General features: G+C 37.5%; 1 protein-coding gene across 3 annotated transcripts in view; it reads left to right on the top strand.

The window, feature by feature from the left end:
• The window catches only part of ANO10 (anoctamin 10), a 159,230-nt gene that overhangs the window by 42,909 nt on the left and 94,675 nt on the right, over window positions 1–21,646 (top strand). For all 3 annotated transcript variants that reach the window (XM_015591691.2, XM_015591692.2, XM_015591690.2), the window contains exon 11: window positions 1–27. This exon is cut by the window's left edge and continues 90 nt beyond it. In XM_015591691.2, coding sequence (XP_015447177.1) covers window positions 1–27 — 27 coding nt within the window. The remainder of the gene's footprint in view (window positions 28–21,646) is intronic.

The following is a 21,646-nucleotide window of genomic DNA, read 5'->3' as shown; positions in this document are numbered from 1 at the left end:
CTTATTTTGATTGTAGTAGCAGCAGAGGTAAGTGAAAATTTAAACCTGTTTTAAATAGTTTCTACATCAGATGGCTTCATTATTCTAAAGCAGTGATGTCCCTGGCTCTCAGTGACTGGCAATTTAGCAACATTTATCAGTAAGAAAGCAAAACGGTTCCGGTGATGGGAGGACGTGAGGGTTGAGGCTGTGCGTTCCTGGGTATCGCCTGTGTGTGAAAAATAGTCACCATGGTGCAAACAGGAAAGTGATTTTTCCAGCCATTGTGCTGGTCCATCCAGTGCTGAGTAGATAAATCCTATATGAAATAGAATTCTGTAGATTTAATGTTTTTTAAAATCTATTCTGGGCATCTGTCACTTCTACTTTCTCAAGCAAATCAATCCTAAGAGATGCTTTTTGAGAATGATTTAAGTCTCATTTGCAACAGGTGTGGAATTCATCATAAAACACTCTAAAACTCCAAAGTGTACTGTAATGTGTAGGAGGACTCATAATTTCACAAAGTACAAGCTAGCTGTCCTAGGTTTTCGTTTTATCATATTTCTGAATATGGATTACTATAACATCTTGAAAATGAAGCACTTACCAATCACACATGGAAGAATTTGCAAGAATTTTTTTGTTGCTAGTGGTTATGGTTGTCAGGAATATTGTGACCTTAAAAATATTTCAATACTTAAAAATAGAACAGTTGTAAAAATTTATTAAAGCAAAATTTAGCAGGATTGTAGAGCAGTGGTGACTCATATATCTAAGGCCTCAGGACTCATGGCTGACCAGAAATCCTGAACTTGTACATTTCCAGTAGTGGCTAAAGAAATATATTCTGCTTTGCTCTATTTGCTTTTTTTACCATATTTAATAGGAATCAGTGTCCACGATCGAAGCTATATGTAGAATATGCACTTTGGGGAATGATTTTAGACAGCCGTGAGTAGGAGGGGAAAGAGAATGGCTTTGACAGATAAAAGTAGGCCTGTTTTGAATTTTATGAATTGGATAGGCTTTTGGAGGGCTATTTGCAAGGCTAGTTTATTACCTGTGGAAATGTGAGAACAGAACGGAGGCACTTAGACAGCAGGTGGCCAGGCTGAGTGTACCTTCTTGATCCAGGCTATGGCCCTGAACTTTGCAGATCTAGGAACTTGTCTTTGCCAGTGCATCCAAATCTAATTAAGCTTTTGAGACTGACTTACACTTAAAACTAACAAGACTCACAAGGGACCAACCAGAGTGCCAGGTAGTTAATTTACCAGAAGGAGATACTTTTCCAATGACCATGACCACCAGCATTGAAGTAAAAGTGGAATCAGTTATCAGGTTTCCTGGTAAATTTGGAACCAGATCAAGAGGAGTGTAATAGTCTTGAGAGACACAGAAAATCCGAAAACCATCCCTGCCCCAAACCAAGCAGAGCCGTGTCGTGACACAGAGCTTGGTGTCCGTCACCAGCTTCTGAGCAATGCCGGATGAGTTCAGTACTGCCCGCTTGTCGATTTTGCCTTCAGTTTCTCAGGATTTCTGGCTGGTCCAGTCTTCTGTATATTCCCATTGATCAGGCTACTCCTTCTTTTGTATTGGTGATCATCTTAACCAGCTATCTAGGGCCCAGTTCTCCTTACTTCATTTGGGAGATTTCCCGGCCCGTGGGACTGTCCTGCGGATGGTTGATGGCAAGTGTTGCAGGCTGGTTTTGCTAATCTAATCTTCACAGATTCACTTAATCTGTAAATTTTAGGAGATACTTTTGTTGTTGCTTCTAGGTTCTAACCCTTATGCCTCCTCTCAAGTTTTTTTGTTGTTGTTGTTTCTTCATATAATATTAAAACATCTGTTTTACCATTGATATCTAAACTGGTTTCTTAGACTACAGCAGAAGTCAAGTCTCAAAAAAATCCTTATGAGGAAAAACCTTGGGCTATCCACAGAAAATTTAAATTATTACCCTGTAATTGTGACTTTAATTTTTATTTAAGCTTTTTATTTTGAAAGAATTATAATTTAGAGAAAGTTAAAAAGATAGTACCGAGTTCCCATGCACCCTCCACCTAATTTGTCCCAATCTTACGTAACTGTCAGATGCTGTCAAATCCAAGAGTTGACATTGGTGCAATGTGTGTGTATTTCTTTGCCATTTTATCACATGTGTAGATTCATTTAACTACCACCCCCAGACACATCTCCATCACCGTAAAGATCTCCCCCCTGCTGCCCCCTAATAGTCACACCTACCCCTCAACCCACCATCCCTAACCCTTGTCAACCACAAATCTGTCTCCATCTCCATAATTTTGTCATTTCGAGACTGTTCTACAAATGGAATCATACAGTGTGTAACCTTTTCTTTTGTAATTTCTGTTATGGATTGAATTGTGTCTCCCCAAAAGATACGTTGAAGTCCTAACCCCCAGCACCTCAGAATGTGACCTTATTCAGAAGTGGAGTTGTCGCAGGTGCAATTAGTTAAAATGATCCAGGAGTAGAGTAGACCCTTAATCCAGTATGGCTGGTGTCCTTATAAGAAGAGACGAGACACAAACACAGGGGAGAATTGTGCCATGTGATGAGGGAGGTAGAGGCTGAAGCACTTTAGCTGCAAGCCAAGGAACACCAAGGGTTGCCATCAACCACCAGAACACAGGAAGCGCCAAGGAAGGATTCTCGCCCACTTTTCAGAGGGAGCATGGCCCTGCTAACACCTCGATTTCAGACATCTGGTCTTCAGACTGTGGGACTATCAATTTCTGTGTTTTAAGCCCTCCAGTTCATGATGCTTTATGATGGCAGCCGTTGGCAATCAATACAGTATCCATTATGTTTGAAGAACTTCCTTTAGCCTGTCTTTAAGGGTAAATCTGCTAGTGACAAATTCTCTTAGCTTTTCCTTATTTGAGACCTTTTTTTTCTTCTTTCATTCTTGAAAGATAGTTTCACTAGACATAGAACTTGTGAATTATTGTTCTTTCCTTTTGGCAATTGAAAAATATTTTGGTATTTCTTTCTAGCCTCCATAGTTTTAGAGGAGAAATATGCTGTCATTCAAACTGGTGTTCTGTACATAATGTGTCCTTTACTCTGGATGCTTTCAAGTTTTTTTTTTCTTTATCTTTAGTTTTCAGAAGTTTAATTATGGTGAGTCTTAGTGTAGATTTATTTGGGTTTATTCTGTTTGGGATTTGCTCAGCTTCTTAGATCTGTAGGTTTATTATTTCACCAAATTTGGGAAATTTTCAGCTATTATTTCTTCAAAAGGAATTTATTGAAACTACAGTCATTTCAAAGAAAACAAAAATCCTGGTTTGCCTCTCCATTATCCTTCCTTCCATCCTTCCTTCCTTCCTTCCATCCTTCCGTCCTTCCTTCTGTCCTTCCATCCATCCATCCATCCATCCATCTAGGATTCTGATGATATGAATGTTGGGTCTTTTGTACAGGTCCCTAAGGCTCTGTTCAGTTTTTTTTTTTGTTTTGTTTTTTTTTTCAATTTTCTCTCTGTTGTTCAGATTGGGTCCTCAAGTTCATTGATTCTATCCTATGTCACTTCCACTTTACTACTGAGTTTTTACAAATTTCTGTTATTACATTTTTCATATCTATAATTTCCATTTGGTTCTTTTTTATGACTTCTGTTCTTTACTGAGATTTTCCAGTTTTCTGTTTGTTTCAAGAGGATTTGTACTTGATTGTTGAAGCATTTTTACAATGACTTGTCTTAGTCAGCTTAGGCTGCTAATAAATAAGATGATGTATTTCTCATAGTTCTGAAGTCTGGGAAGTCCAAGATCAAGGTGCTGATAGATTCGGTTCTTGGTAAGAGCCTTCCTCCTGGCTTGCAGACAGCTACTGTCTTGCTGTCTGGTGTGTTTTTTCTAAGGCCACTAATCCCATAATGGGGATCCACTGTCTTGACCTTATCTCAACCTAATTACCTTCCAAGGCTCTACCTCCTAATGCTTCATCATATGGATTGGAGAGAGATACAAACATTCAGTCCATAACATGGCTGCCTTAAACCCTTCTCAGATGATTCCAACATCCATCTTATCTCGTACTGGTGTCTACTGATTGTATCTCCTCAGTCGAGTTGAGATTTTTCAGGTTCTTGTTATGATGAGTGGGTTTTGATTGAAACTTGGACATGTTGGGTATTGCTGTGAGACTCTGGGTCTCACCTAAACCTTGTGTTTTTGCAGGCCTCCTTTGACACCACTCAGTCTGGTGTGAGGATAAGGGGGATGGTGTGTCCCCTGTTACTGCCAATTGGTGGTACAGGTCTAGGATCCTCACTTGAATTCCATTGTCACCTGGTTGGAGGGGGGTCTTCATTGCTGCTGCACAGGGTGGGAGTTCTGGCCCCTTTCTAAGCCTCACTGATACTTCTCTCGCTGGGAGGGGTGCACGTACCTCATTACTGCTTCCCACCTGGCCTCCGTGGACACTACGAAAGGGGATGGCCTCCCTACTATTGGTGGCAGTGAAAGTTCTGACTCTCTTCTAGACTTCCTATGACACAGCCCCACTAGGGAGCAGAAAGCGAATTCATTACTGCCAGGTGGGGGGTGGAAGTCCAAGTTCTGTATGTAGTCTCCAACTGACAAGGTGGCGGGTATGCTTGTTACCATTCAGCGGGAGTGGAAGACTGGACTCCCTACCTGGCCTTCTCTGCTGAGATTAGGCTCCTTGTTATAGGCTGGCGAGAGCCTCTGGGAATTTGCTGGTCTGAGGGGGGTGGAGCCACAGTATTTCTGTGGTGTTTGGCTGTAGCAGAGTGGTTCTTGTCTAAAATTTTCTATCTAGCCAGTCCCTTTTTCTGTCCTTTGTCTAGAGAGATTGGGCTTTTCTTCGCTTGGCTGTGTGTGTGTGTGTGTGTGTGTGTACCCATTTTCATTTCTGGGTTGCCAGTTTCCTCAGCACTTAATCTGGACTATATGAAGTAAAGAGAAAACCCTAGGGACTCACTCCCATGTTGTTTCTTTGGTCCTGGGTCCCTAGTCAGTCTGCTTTCTTCTTTCTACCTTTCAGAGTTTTCTTATGTTTATTTTATATATGGTGTCTGTGGTTTTCAGTTGTGCTTAGCAGGTGTAGTAGTGAAAAGTACTTCTACTGTTTCCAGAAGCAAAAGTCCTCATTTTCTTTTTATTAACCTTTTTTATCTCTTCAGCATAAGACCGTTGCTCGTACAAAGTCCTCTCTTTGGGCCTGGTTAACACACTTTTGTTCATTAGATTTAGCTCAGATATCGCTGGGCTCCCAGGCCTTTCGATGCCTCTATCTTGGTTAGATCTTTCTGTTCGATTCATGATGCCTTGTATTTGTCTCCTCCGTGACATTTATCCCACTTAGAAGCCTTGCACCCTCTTGTAGGCTTATTTATTCAATGTCTGTCTCTCCTGTGAACTGTCAGCTTCATGAGAGCAGGTTGATGTCCACTCTTCATCTCAGTAAACAAGACCACTCCCTAGAATAGTAAAACACGGTAGGTATGCAGTTCATTGTTTAGATGAATGTTAAATTGATAAATTAAGCTGTTAGGAAATGGGCATTTTAGTTTTTCTTATTTAAAAAGGAAAAATGGATATTATTCCTTTTTTGATAACTTCATATTCAGTATTAATTATGACTACATGTTAGTTTATAATATTTCCTAAATTTTGCTAAGAGAACACAAGGTGGCAAGTGTTCCTCCTGTTTATCTGTTTATTCTTTAATTAAATTACACTCAATATTGAGAGCTGGTGTGTATAATCCTGAATCTGGTGCTAAAGGAAGACAAAGCCGTCATTTTATTTTTGTCCTCAAGAACTCTGCTTCTAAATGTAGTTGAGAAGATATGCATATTTAACACACACACACACACACACACACACACACACACACACACACACACACGTATAGTACATTTACAAGAGATGCAACTAGGCAGTATAAACGATGTACCAAGTGAATGGCCTGTGATAACACTGGAGGAGATATCCACAAATTTCATCCAAAAACAGCAGTCGTGGGACCTCTGCAGCTTATTTTGGGAATGCCTGGATGTGACCTAACCTTGATTTCTCAGAGCAGTTTGAAAGGTATTCTTCCATGCTGGCAGAGACTTGTCACTGCAAATTCTGACCCCATTGTGAGCTACTCCTAGCATTAAGTTAGGGGTACCTGACAACCTAAAGGATGAGAGACAAAAGCACAGCCATGGGCTGATTTGGTGTCTGTCATGACATAGAAAAAAAGGTGTTTTTCTTCTTAAAACTAATCCACATGAGCCAGAATGCAGCAATGTTTTAGATTATTTCATTACTTCCTAGACTTAGACCTCTAAACACGAAGTATTTCCTTTGGTTACCAAGGCTAAATACAAGAGCAGAGTGATTCTTTTGGTGTGCATGTATTTTTTATGAGGAGATAACTATAATGATATCGATGGTAATTAATATGGAGATAATTACTAATATGGAGCTAACCCAGACTAAGTCAGAGGAAGGGGTGAGCGTGAGGGGTGTGAGGAGGTTGTAATAACTGCACGTGTGCTGCTCTTTCAGTTTCTCTGTTTTTAATTGTGGTTCAGTGTACATAACATAAATTCACCATTTTAGCCTCTTTTAAAATTTTTAATTGTGGTAAAAAACACAATCATATGAAATGTACCCTCTTAACTGTTTTTAAGGGTCTTGCGCAGTGGCATTGATAAATACATTCACATTGTTGTGTATTCATCACCACCATCCATCTCCAGTCTTCCCAGATCATTTGTTCAAAAGTCAGTCCTTTCCACGATGAGTGATCTTGGCACCCTTGTTGGAAATCATTTGAACATATATGTGAGGGTTTATTTCTAGGCTCTTTGTTCTATTCCATTGGTCTATGTATCTATACTTTTTTAAAACCATTTTATTAAGGTATGATTGACATACAAAAAACTGTACATATTTAATGGATAAAGCTTGATGAATTTGGAGTAATATCTATCTATTATACATATTTAATGTATAAAGCTTGATGAATTTGGAGTAATATCTAGTAATAAGTAATATCTATCTTTATGCCAGTACCATACTGCTTTGATTACCGTAGCTTTGTAATACATTTTGAAATCAGGAAGTGTAAGATGCCGAACTTAATTATTCTTTTCCAAGATTGTTTTGGCTATTTGCTTGTGTGTTTGTTTTAAAGTATTTGTAGTAACTATAGCTATTTATTTTCTGATTTTTTTAAACTATTGATCAAAAGTTGTGTTATATTGGCACAGAGTGGTATTAAAATTCTCTTTTTCTATCACTTTAGTATATTTAAAGATTTATTTTTACTTTGTTGACTTTCGTACATTTTAGAGGACCCTAGCTTTGGTTTCTAAATTGAGAATTTTGTGTATCGGAACAAAGTCAAGCTCAGAGAAAGTGTTAGAAATAACCAAAAAATTAGTAAATTAGACAGTTTTATTCTAGTATTGCTAAGACCTGTGCTGAATGCCATCTGGTCTTGTAATGAATCCAAAAAGTGAAAAGTTTATGAATAAATTAGAAAATATAAGTTTTTGGTGTATTATCTTGTAAGTTTGAAAAATCATACTGAAATTCTAATTCAGACTGTTACAGAAAATTCATCAAAATTATCAGTGGATCAAATTAACATGTTTCTGTTTATAGGATTTTTCTCTTTGATCCTCAGTGTCTTTTCAAATAGGGGAGTAAAATCTTAAAATTATATTTTATTCTCTATTTTTTTCCTGCAGTCTAGATAAAGTTTTAGTTTTTATTGACTTTAAAAAATGTTTGCTAGTAGCATATCAAATAAATAATGTCATGTCTTACTTTCCTATATTCATTTGTGGCCCCTAAAAGAGTAGAAATTTCATTAATTCAAAAAGCCATGATAAATAAGCCATAAATATATATAAAGTAAATTCTTGTGTAAACTTAACATCTGATGTAAAAAGCAGTTTATTTTATTTTAAAGGTTTTTTTCCCCTCTAAAGTAAGTTAACATCTAAAGTACATTTATGTGATTAGAATTTTTTTAAAAAAGAAGACTTAGAAAACATAACAATTTTATAAAGTTGATGTTGAGAGTAGTGTTCTCATATTTAAATTGTGGATATTGATAATTTCGATAGCTTTTATGGTTCGCATTTTGAAGCCAGGAAACTGTAATTATTCTTTATGTTTTTGTTATTTAAGTGTTTTTTTTAACTTGATTTAGTGCAACATAAAATCGAGTAAAAAGCAAAAATGATCATTACCTTAATGCTAGTAACTGTCATGTATTACAACTTTTGTGTATTTACTGCCATCTAGTGTTGCCTTTTAAAACTACTATATCTTCACCTTAAAAAAATTAAATTTATTAGGATAACATTGGTTAATAACATTTATAAATTTCAGGTATATAACTTTATAACATCTGTGTACTCTAATGCGTGTTCACTTTATAGACTGATCAAGAGTAGAATAGCCTACCAGTGTATGAAACAATAGATGGAACCATATGAAAATGCCATTTTCTAGCTTTAAAATAGTCAAATATTGTCAGTGTCATAAAGCCCAGCCCACAGGATTAAATCAGCATCCAAATAATTTCTCTTAAATAGTAATCATCATCCTCACTTTTGAGACAAATTTAATTCAGTCCGTAATTTCAAGCAAAGAATCACTTTAAATGCAGGACTATGCGGAGATTTCCAAAACCTAAAAGATAGAAATGCCCTAAAATCCTCTAAAAATTGAATGTTTGATAATATTTCATTTTAACATTTAATGCATTTACAGTTTTATTTTAATTCTAAATTTGGCAAGATGTATCAGTCAGACATATTGAATACTAACAGTTCACCTACTAAAAGCTGTTCTTTTTCTAAGGTGCAAATGAATTAACTCCTCACCCCAGAAGTTACACTGCATTTCTAATCATCAGTTCTTAGTGACCAGCAAGCAGTCGGCACCGTGCATGGTTAATTGGTAGTTTTAAAAATATCACTTAATTGCAGTTTCTTTTTTTAAAACAAGTAAGTTAGGTAATTTTTTTTTAGAGCTGCTTATTAACGGAATTGGTTCTCATCTGTTTGTAATGACTAAAGATGTCTTCTGAGAACAGACCAAGCCCTTAGGGTTCTTTTATGCCTTGACTCACAGGGTTTATTTTTTTGTTTTTTAAAAAAATAGTTTCAGACTTAAAAGTTGCTGCACAATACAGATAATTCCTATATACCCTTTGTTAGGAGTCACTGTTTTGAACATTTTGCCACACATCTGCTTGCTCTGTCTCTGATTTATATTTACATCTATAATATCTACACATGGATATTTCAAACTGGGGAGAGTCTAACCCTGCACTGCCTCATAGTACGTAGTGGCCCTGGGACAATCACCTTGTCTTATAATCTGTTTCCTTGATGCAGATTGAGGCCAGTGCTGCTTCCTTTGCATGGATGCTCTGAGGAGTAGAAATGACATGTGTGTAACCCTGACACAGGTGTCTAGCATTGCGCAGGTACTTAATAAATTGCAGGTCTTGTTACCACTCTTACAGGGCAAGATATAGACAAGATCGCGCATGTGAAATGCCGAACACGGAGCTGGGCACTTGGTTGCAGAGCATGGTATATGAGCTGCAGTTCTAACTGCTCAGCAATTGCTGAATGAAGCTTTTCTTATCTTTATAATTATCAGCATTATTGGTTAAGCAGGCAGTGTGGCAACAGAAGAGTAACTTGTGGTGTCAGAGTCAGGAGTTAGCCAAATTAGAATCTCAGCTCTTCCTCTTAATCCCTGTGTCTCGGTTTCCTCAGGTATGAAATGAGGGCGTTGGTAATGTACGCAGAAGTGATGGGCACTAGGTCTGAAGCAGAGGAGAGAGTGAAAAGGTGTCACCGTACCACCGCTGTTAATGAGTTAATCCTTTAGCAGTTGGCTCATGTGGCTTTGTCAGCTCACTGACGTATTGCCTGGGCTTGATTTTCCATAATAAAACTAAATTGGTTTTGTGTTACAGTTTCTTGTTTGTATGTTTCTACGTGTCTGTTTCCATCCATGATATGACTTTATTTTTCTTCTCTTTTCCCAATCTTGTTCTCACAGCTGAGTCCAGCCCGACCTCCCACCCCACCCATCACGCATCCAGTCTTGCTGATTCTGACTTCTGAATCTCTCTTTGGTTTCTCTTCCTTTTTTACCACTGGCATGGTTTGAACTCAGGCTCTCACCATTTCTCATCTAGACTTGTTTTTTTCAACAGCTTTATTGAGATTTAATTCAGCTACCATATAATGTACTTATTTCAAGTGCACAGTCCATGGTTCTCACCTGGCCTTTTACAGCAGACACTCCCTAGCCTCCTAGTTTTCATGCTCTCTGCTTCCGAAGTGCTTGTTCCAAGATGAATTCTGATCCTATTTCTCCTTGGCTACAGCCCTTACGCGAATCTCCACGGCTTACAGAAGAAATGCCTCGGTTGAATATCAGATTCTATGCAATCTCCTTTTCCCCTTCGCCTCCCCGGCTGCCATGCCACCCTTGGACATCCCCAAGCACTTCCTGCAGGTTGCCATTTGCACTAAAACTGCAGAGCGCTCATGTGTTCCTTCCGCCAGAGTTAGCTCCTGGGAGCGTAGGCAAGGATAGGCACACAGTAAATATTCAATGACTGAGAAATGTCCATTATATTGTTTTAACTCTTTGTTTTCAAGTGATCAAACAATGGCTTGTTAAATGTTTGTTCATGAATGAATGAGTCACATACAGTTAGTTTTTTTTTCAGTGAACAAATAGTGGTGGTTATTTAAGAATTAACTTCAACTTTATAATTAAAGACTTTGATGTTCTTTTGGGAAGTATACTAATAAAACCCTTAGGCAAAATATTAAAATTATTATAAGACAAAGTGAACTGAATTAGGCAGTATATCACAGTAGTTAAGAACAGGGACTCTGGGTTCAAATCCTGGCTCTACCTTTGACAAGTTATATGTCTTTGAATGAGTTCAGTACCTACCCCTGATATGAGGATAACTGAATAAATGCATTCAGTGTGCTCACTGTAGTGCTCGGCAAGATTAACTACTCAGTATTTGTTAGTTATTATTGTTTTAGAAAAAAATATCTGTTCTCATAGTAGTCTCTTCACCTAATTGACAGGTGTGATTAAATTCTAAGAATTCAGTTTAAAAACTTGCCCAGAAAGGAACCTAAACCAGCTATTCATGGTCACCACTTCCCAGTGTCAGAGCATGCATTGGGGGAAGTAAATAAGGTTTTTGCCTTTTGGATTAGGGTACTTTTGAATGGAATTATTGAACTGAGTTTTTTTCTTCTTCCTTTGGTTTTCTCTATTCCTGTGATACTCCCGGTAATTTTCTGGTCTTTCTATGGGCTGTCCTCCTCTTCAGTTTTATCCAAATGAAACATTGCTGTGTTCTCTTAATTACGTGGGAATAATTAAAGCCCAGCGTTTCTAAGGGTATAACCCTGGCTTTAGAGATGCTCCCTACAGTACCTTCCAAGAGATAAATCACAGTGCAGCAGAAGGCCGCTTTTCTTACCTTCCCCTACCTTCCCCAGGTGACCCAGCTCCTCCATCCCCTCGTGACAGGAGCCAGACTGGCATCGCTCTCCCAGCCCGCTGGGTGGGGGCTATGGGGAGCGGGTTCACTCACTGAGTTAAGTGCTCACCAAGAGGCATTTTCTTCCCAAATCTGTTGATGTGTGGTATTCTTGTTACTGTAATTGGCATAATTTAATTAAATGGAATGAAAACTGATGAAATATGTGTGCTGAAACAGGAAGAGCCTCCGTTTCTGTGACAATCTTTGGAAAGACTCCATAAAGAGAAATTTCTATCAGATTGAGTAAAGATGAGGCAATTATAAAAGATTAGGGGAAAATCATAAAAATATGGACAGCTTCCAGATTCTGTTTTCACATTGCTTCACAAGTGTCTTTACGTTTTCACTCTTCTTTAAAGAAAACAAACCTGGGAATCATTGACCTTGTCTTTTGCGTGTTATTTATGCAGGGAAGACAATGGGAAACACCATCACTGGATCCTACTCAAAGGAAAGGACCTTGGTCATACATTAAAAAAGTTTTGAGTAAACGTACATTTCAATGTTTGCTAAAATAAAATATTAAAAACATGCATTTTTTATGATTTCTCATTTTAGTTAACTTTTTCGATTAACTAAGGAATTACTGATCCCAGGTGTGCCACCTAAATTAGCTTCTTCTGTCCTTGGAGAGTATGGAATTAGGAGGCCCAGCTATTTTTTTTCTCATTAAAATTTTTTTTTCAATTACAGTTGACTGTCAATATTATTTTATATTAGTTTCAGGTGTACAGCATAGTGGTTAGACATTTACATAATTTATGAAGTGATTCCCCCCAGTTGGTCTAGTGTCTACCTGGCTCCATACCTCCTTATTACAGTATTATCGATTACATTCTCTGTGCTGTACTGTACATCCTCGTGACTGTTTTGTAACTACCAATTTGTACTTCTTAATCCTTCCACGTTTTTCACCCACTCTCCCAACCCCTCTCCCATCTGGCAACCATCAACTTGTTCTCTGTATTTATGAGTCTGCTTCTGTTTTGCTTATTTTGTTCTTTAGATTTTTTTCTTTACATACAAGTGAAATCATATAGAATTTGTCTTTCTCTCTCTGAGTTATTTCATTTAGCATTATACCCTCTAAATCCATCCATGTTGTTGCTAATGGTAAGATTTCATTTTTTTTTTTATGGCTATTATGTATATGTACCACATCTTCTTTATCCAATTGTCTATTGATGGGTACTTAGTTTGCTTCCATTTCTTGGCTGTTGTAAATAATGCTGCGGTGAACACAGGGGTGCACATGTCTTTTCGAATTAGTGTTTTGGATTTCTTTGGATAGATCCAGAATTGGGATTGCTGGGTTAGAAGGTAGTTCTATTTTTAATTTTTTGAGGAACCTCTACCCCATTTTACATAGTGGCTGCACCAGTTTGCAGTCCCACCAACAGTGCATGAGGGTACCCTTTTCTCCACATCCTCGCCAGCACTTGTCGTTTGTTGATTTATTGGTAATAGCAATTCTGACAGGTGTGAAGTGATATCGCCTTGTGGTTTTAATTTGCATTTTCCTGATGATTAGTGACATTGAGCATCTTTTCATATGTCTGTAGGGGCCCAGGTTTTAAGTTTGTCAATTAATGGGAAATATTTGTATTGTTCAAGAACCCAGTGCTCTCCAAACTGATGGTTAGTACACGGTCCCTTTAAATATAAATTTGTTGACATCCAGTTTTTACAAATTCATTTGCATTCTTTTAAGGTATCAACAGTGGTTAACCCAACCTTGTTTCTTGGCCTAGAAAGTTTAGGAAAAGGCAAGTCTCTCACATCTGAAGGAGATCAGTCTGTATTCAGAATGGAGCTATTTTCAGAAGAGAATTGGACAAGGATTAAGAATTAGAAAACTCAACAGTTCCTTTGCACTCTTAAGTCGTAATTGCAAATTTCTTTAAAGTGAAATCGCAGAACATCATGTAATTTCAAATTTCTTTAAAGTGAAATCGCAGAACATCATGTGTATCCATATTCAAATGTAAATACACCAAATATCCAAAGGCAATAAAATCACTGGGGTTACTCATCTTTGAGGACTGCTACTCCGGTCTCCTCTCAGTGCTTTCAAGGCCTCTGTCAGTTACCTGCCCCCTCTGCCATCTCCCGTTACGTCCCCGCGCATGCGCTCCACGCACACACACCGCTCAGTGCATTGGCTTCCCCCTGGATTTACCTGCTAACCTCCTCCCTGCATGACAGTGAACTTCCCTTTCGGATACATAAACCAGTAAGCCAAACTTGCCTCCTTTCTCTGCTTTTCTGTTTTATTTCTTCAGAGGATGGGGAGATAAACATTTTGGTGTCCATTTTTGTTCCCGAAGATGGAAAGCAAGTTTTGCTTCAGAAAATCGAAATTAGAGTTTCAGAACATAAGAAAATTCCACTGTTTATAGTATTGGATGGAATGTTGAGATGTATCAAATCCAAGGGGAATACATGAGGGGAGGCCTTGTATGGCAGGGGACCCTTTTGAGAAGGAAGAGGGAGACATTGGGGCAGCTCCGCCAGCGGGAGCGAGCATGGGAATGGTGAAATTGGAGACCATGTGGGTTTTCTTAGGGAGAGCGAAGAGCATGAATTGAGTGATGAGGGACAGTGGGCGGGGAAAGTGATGGAGGGCTCAGCTCACTGCAGAAATTTTACACTCCATTTCCATTTCATTCCAAAACGGTCTCTTTTAACACGCTCAGAGGCAGAACTGCATTATTCATTTCCCTTTACTAATGTAAACTCTACCTGGCCATTCCAGTGATAATGTCAGAATGAATAGGTTGGAAATCTAATTCATCATTGTGAGATCGAACTTCCAAGCCTCTCCGTCCTAGGTCGTAGTCGCTGCGTGGGGTTGTGCAGAGGGCGGAATGGGTTTGTGCGTGTGGAGCCTGACCCCTGTGCCTGCGGACAGCATCGGCCGTCTTCCACCCTGTACCACACCCCCGCCCTTCCCTGTCTCAGTGGTCCCAGCAGCCTCCAGGTGTCTCTGTTCTGTTACATCCGTACCGAAGACCAGCTGGGGTCTGCCAAGACCTCTTTTCCATCGCCTCAAATCCACCTTGCTTTTTCAGTTTCTACAGTTCTTTTTCAGTTTCTGTAGGTCCCAGTTCTTTATACCTACGTCCTTACGGTTTATTTCTTCTGCCAGAAATACAAAACTGCCAGAATAATTGTTCTTAAAGACCTGTTCTTTAAGTTATCCTTCTGTGCCGTCACATAACTTATTTTATTTCCACTTAATACGCTTTCTGGGTTTCTGGTCTACACTGGAAACACAAAGATAATAAATGATACTCTTGCTCTCTGAGGAGACCTCACCCATATGCCGAGCACCTCGCTTTTTCCTCTCAATTAAAATAGTGCCTTTAAATTCGTGTTTATCAACATCTAGACCCCGCTTAATATCCCGTTTACTTTAGGAAACTTTTCCTACGTTAACACCACCACAAACCCAAAATGTTGTATTAGTACTCTAAGCCAAGTCTCATTTCAAGAATCACTGCTTTTGCCCTGGAATTTTGTATCCAAAATTGGGTCAGGTGTGGCCAGCCATATACTTCAATCCGCAAGATTGACTGGCGATATAATACGTCAGTTCAGCATCACTGGTCATTAGGAAAATGTAGATTAAAGCCACAAGGAGATATCACTACACTCCTATTAGAATGGTCAAAAGAAAAAAAAAATGACAATATGAGTGCTGGTCAGGATGCGCAGCACCTGGAACTCTTAGACATGGCTGGACGGAACGCACAGAGGCGCAGTCACTTCGAAAACACTTTGGCATCTTCTTTTAAAGTTAAACATTCACTTACTGTATGACCCAGAAATTCCATTCCTTGATATCTACTGAAGAGAAATGAACTTAGGTTCACACAAAAACCTGTATGCAGCCATTTAGAGTACCCTTTTATTCATAGTCACCCGAAATTGGAGACAGTCCATATGTCCTTCACCTGGCGAATGGATAAACAAGGCGGTGCACCCGTACAGTGGGACAGCACTCAGCAATAACGAAGAATCAGCTGCCGATCCGAGTGACAGTAGGGATCAGTTACAGATGTGTTAGGCTAAGTGAAAGAAGCCAGGCTCGAAGGGCTCTATGCTGTAGATTCCATTTCAGTTTTGGAAAAAGCAAACTATAGGGATAGACAATAGACCAGGGGTTGCCAGGGCCTAGGGGCAAGGGGATAGACTACAGAGGGGAACACACCTACAAAAATTGGGCCAGACTTGGATGTCTTTTTTTTTTTTTTTTTTTTAGCATCATGGACATTGATAAATTAATTGGATTTGGTAAAGGGGTATTAATTTGACGAGTTCATAATTTTTCTAGTTATTTTGATATGTTATAGTAGTTCTTTTGTTGTTACTTCTGCGTTCCTTCTCCTTTCCCCCACTTTATAGCTCAGAAGCTGCGAGGGGCTTTAGTTTGTTTTGTGTCCCCCCAGGTGCCGTGTTGCAAAGACTAGATTGAATTAGAAACTGTGTAAGAGTATTTCTTAGACTCCAAGGTGCTTATAAATGTAAGATAATGGTATTACCACTATAATTTCTTTCTAATTAATAATATGTGTTCCTAATCTCATTGTGTTAGAAATGTTACTAAAAATGAACTTTTTCCCAAAATGTTAAAAACCATGAAAAGATTTTGAAAGTTCATTACTTTCTAGAAAACAACTTCTTACCGGTTTTAGTTAAAAACCTTTATCTTCCAACTGAAGGAATATAAACACCATGTTTACATACGTACACATGTGTGTATGTATGTGTGTGTATATGAATGCGTGAACATTTTACAAGCTATGCCTATTCTGAGTCTGAAGATCAAGTTTTTCCTCTGGCAGCTTGAGCACAAGGTGGAAGATGAACTGTAGAATGTAAAGGTTCGATTATCCCCGAGCTGCTGTCAGCGGCCCCAGCTGTGACATGTGCAGGGAAGTTGTAGTGCTTCCATTATCTTCTCCATTTCCACCCTTCACGTAAAAACTAATTGGCACCATCTGTGCTCATAATTAAGTCCATATCGATATAGTCATCGGTGCGCAAGGAACTCAGGGCGAGGGAGTATTTCACAACAAAATGGTGGTGGGATTGGAACAGAAAGAATACAGTTTATTAATATTTTTTATGGTGATCCGTTGTGGAAAAGGAACCATGAAGGAAAAGAGCAGTTTTCCAATAGGTCAGTGGTATTCTTCCACCGAGGGTTTAGGACAGACATGTGAGTGAGACTGTGGGGGGAGGTCATTGCATTGTCTTTGCTGTTAGCTTTGTCCTGTAGATTGTTGTAATATGCATCCAGTCTGAATTTGGACATTAAAATTTACTGAGGGTGGTTGCCAGGGATTAGGAGTGAGGTGAGCGTTTGACTACGAAGGTACAGCACAAGGGCATTTTGCGGAGGGATGGGAACTGTTTTGTATCCTGATTATGGAGATGGTTTCATAGCTCAGTGCATTTGTTAAAATTCAAAGAGCTGTACACCCAGATGAGTGATTTTTACTCTATATAAATTAAAAAATAAATCTTAAGATATATAAAAATTTTATTGAAGAAGATGTTTTGGAAAATCTTTTGTTTGGATGTGTTTACAAGATGAAAGAAGTAATTTTTCTCAAAAGTAATTAAGAATGAAACAACCTAATGCCAATTAATCTAAAATTTGATTTTATATAGCAAATGGCTCTTTTCAAGCTCCGAGGAAGATTTCACAGTTGAACTTTCAGAGATTTTCTGAAAAGAACCTGTTAAGATAGGCAGGCTTCTTTGGCTTTTCTTTAAGTCCTCAAACTTCCTTTTCAGCATAAAAGGAGCTGCCTGTCTTGATCATTGTTCCTGATGAGAGGAAATTAATGAGGTGAGCTGTAGTTCTCAGGCATTAGAGAATTCACTGATCATGCTTAAGAACAAAAATGGTGAGCTGTTTTGTTTTGTTGTTTTCAAACTCCATTTCAGAATGTGAGTTACACACATAAATTCAGATAGTTGTATGGAAAGGAGTATGCCACTGCTGTGAAGCTTTTAAAGGCACAAGGTAGTCTTCATGCTTCTAGAATCAGCAGGATTTGTAGAAGGGCAGTGGAAAGCAGCACAGTGGGAACGATTGAGAATTCCAGTGTTCTAATGAGTAAAGAATTAAGGTTGATGTCAGTTAGTGGAGTCATTAAAAACCATAAAGTTTGTATTTGGTGATTTTTAAAAAGATAAACTTGTAGTTGAATATTAGTTAATCAGCATGTAGCTGTAGTCAAAAGTTAGAATACATATACTCATGACAATAGACTTATTTTTTGTCTTTTTGCCTGGAGTTTATTAATAGTATTGTACATTTAGGTTTTCATTACAAACATTCAAATTTTGCCTTGTAGATACATACATGGCACTTAAGTTTGAGACTTTTTCTATGACTGAACATAGGATATTTTTGAATGTTTCATGTGTACTTGAGAAGATATAGTCTCCATTATAAGCATGCAATGTTATCAATAGCTGTATCCATAAGCTCCACCCTATTAAACATGTTGTTTGAGTCTTCTAAATTATTACTTACTTTTTGTCCACTTGTCTTGGTTTAAGAGCGGTGTTAAAGTCTCTTATTACGCAGTGTGCTCCTGTTACAAAGCATCTACCGTAGTTTCTGGTTTATAAATGTAGTTGCTATGTTATTTGGTGCATAGAGACTGATAACTACTATATATATTCATTTTGAATTGTGGCCTTTAACATTATAAATGTTATTCTTTGTCATTTTTAATGTTTTTTGACCTAAATTCTGTTTTGTCTGGTTTATATTATATCCCTTGCTTTCTTAATATTTCCAAGTTTTCCCAGTACACCTTTATTTTTAGTCTTCCTGAGTCACTTTGGTTTAGGTATATCTCTTGTATACAGCCTAGAATTGATTATTATTTTCTTGCAAGACAGTTTGAAATATTTTACTTTTAATTGGTGTGTTTAAGCCCATTTGTATTTATTGAGATGCCTGATGGGTTTGGTCTCAACATTTCTGTTATTTTATATAACACACACACACACACACACACACACACACACACACATTATGATATTGCTATATTTACTGTGTTTTTTCTCTATATGGCCTATTTCTTTATTTTCATGGGGAGAAATTTAGGAATGTTTGTTTTGTGCCTTTATAGTTTCACCTTCTATGATGTCCTGAATTCCCTTTTCCTTTATTTAGATTTCTTCTACTCGGGTTTTCAGTTTTGATTAAATATTACTTGTTTGACAATTAGTTGGTATATTCTGCTTTCTCTTTTCATTATTTCTATTGTATTGTTTCTACTTGGTCAGAATATTCAGCATTTACATTTATCTTTTTTCAGTCCTAGATAAGCAGTTAAATCTCTTTGGTGCTTACTGTCAGTTACCTTGCCAGTTTCTCTATTCACCTATTTTCCTATGAAACTTGTTCTCTGGTACAGAGCTTCTCAAACAATAATGGACATACTAATCATTTGGACCTCTTGGGTGTAGATTCTCATTCCTTACAAAGTCCTAAATAATGCCAATGCTATGGGCCATGAACCCTACTTTGAATAACAAAAGATTCCTCAAGAAGAGGTCCTAAGTTCTGGAATATAAGTTTCTTTAAAATGCTACTGCAATATCTTGCTTTAATGCTGTCAAACTCTGATGCCAGTCTGATTTTTCTCCTTTTGTGAGTGACTTGGTCATTTAGCTTTGAGGCCCAGGAGTTTATTATTACTTTTTAAATTTATCTTTAAAGTCAAATAGTTTATAAGTATATGTCTCCGAGTTGACTGGTTCAGATCACAAATATATGGTGGGCCTTTTAATGCAGTTTCAAGTCTTCTTTTATTTCTGGGACATTTTCTTGAATAGTTTTTAATATTAATTGTATTCCGTTCTGTTTTTCTTCAATGTCTTCAGTTATATGTATGTTGGATCTAATTTACCTATTTTACATATCAATCAGTTTCTTTCATTTTGACATCTCTTTATTTTATTTATGTCCTTTTGGCTTTTTACACCTTTCTTTGGTGTTCCTCATTATATTTTCACTTCCATCCATTCTTCCTTGGCCACTTTGTAATCTAATCTTCACTTCTAAGATGATTTTGTCTTTCTCTAATTATTTACTGGGTTGTCACTCTCGTTTCATATCTTCCTGTTTGTTCATTTGTTTGATCTTTCTCTTCTGGGTTTTTTTAATTATTTAGAGGTTTTCTTTCAAATTTGCAAATGCTTATTTAAGATTATTTAGGTCAAGGTCCAGTGTTGAATTATAATTTCCATCTGGTTCGTGTTTTATTTGACTGGTTTTCGTTTGTTTGATTTTGGGGGTTATGCGGTGAACAGAACCAAAAATTGAAATACTTTGATTCTCAATATTTTATTCTCATAGACTGCCTTATTCTCGTAGTAACTTTGTTTTCTGCTGGGTTTTTTTATTCATTTTGAAATGATAATTTTCTTGGACTAGCAATAGTAATTTTAGTTATTCTGATTTGTACCTAGTTCACCACAAAATCTATTCTTGTTAACATAATATAACGTCTAATATATCATCTAAGATATAATATAACATATATAATGTGTCATCTATATAGAGCATTCTGGGCATGTTGTAATAGTTTAATTGATTGAATTTTTAAAGTATACAGTCATTGAACAAAATCTGAAAAATTTCCCAGAAATTTATTACACTTATGAGTCTGCATCTGTGACTTAAATACTTTGTAACTTTTCCCAAGCCACTAAAGAGAGCAGCATGCTGTGTGTGTGTTATCCATTGTACATGCCATATATATACACATACACATGTATGTATGCATGTTTTTTCCACTATCGTTGAAGTCAAAAAGTACGTTAGAAATTATTTTAGACCCTGAGAATTTAAAGGACCTCTGCTGTTACTGACTGCTTAAAGTAAGGCTGAAATCAGAATATCAATACTGTATTCCATGATATTTACAGGCTATTTTAAGTATTCAAAATATTTTAGAGAAATTTTTATTAAAGCATAACATACATATAGATACTGGTTAGGAGTGCCAAGCTTGAAGAAGCTTCAAGAAATGGGCATATTCCTAAGACGTAGGACATTCGAGCCGAAGCGCCTCTGGTCCTTCCTGGTCCCTGCCAACCAAAAGTAACTACTTTTCTGATTTCTGTTGCCATTTACTTTGGCCTCTTTTTAAATTTTATATAAATTGTATCATACAATATGTTTTCTCAGTATACTTCTTTACTATTCCAGTCTGTCGAAGTTGTTTCCCAACTTTGATGCTTCTTAACAGTTTTTTTCTCTAACTCGTTAATTAATCTTTTAGCAGCACCGTGTTGATGTGCACGCTGACGCTTCTGCAGGGCTGGCAGTGAGCCGCTGTGCTCCACAGATGCACCATTTCTAGCAATATAAAAATAATCATAAATATTACATTTCTAAATCCGGTGAAGAAATTGTCAGAATGATGACTAATTAGAGAGATTAATAAAATATGAAGATATTTAAAGATTTGGTGACTGAACGGAACAATTAGTATGTTACTAATTCTGAAAATGAGTCTAAAGTGGGTAAGATAATTTTACAGCCCATATGTTAGTCATATCCCTGACTAAAGAGATAAGTTGGCCATCTTTTAAAAGCTTCATCATTCTCATCATTCAATTGGTTTTATTTCCCTAGGCATGCTGATTTCAATGAATTTTTTTACTTAATACTTTCTAAGTATATTTTGTCAATATGCTAGACTATACTGAATGTTGTCATTGGAAAATAGGGATGATAATTCTGTTGCAGAACAAACTAAATAAATAAATGCAGAGTGGAGAGATGAGCGTGACACAGTATAGTGGCAGCAGATCTTTGAATTTTGGAAGGAACGATACCCAGAAAACATGAGGTTTGAAGTGAGCGACCTCCATTAGAGTCTTCATCAGTTGCTGGCACTTTGAAAATGAAAACAGAAGAAAAGTTTGAAGCACATTTGAAAACTGGGTCTCTGCTCTTCCTAAATGCATCAGCTCCCTTCCCTTGCCACCACTATTTACAGAATTATTT

Source organism: Pteropus alecto, unplaced genomic scaffold, assembly GCF_000325575.1.
Source record: "Pteropus alecto unplaced genomic scaffold, ASM32557v1 scaffold156, whole genome shotgun sequence".
Lineage (NCBI taxonomy): Eukaryota > Metazoa > Chordata > Mammalia > Chiroptera > Pteropodidae > Pteropus > Pteropus alecto.
This window is presented reverse-complemented; position numbering and strand designations above follow the sequence as displayed.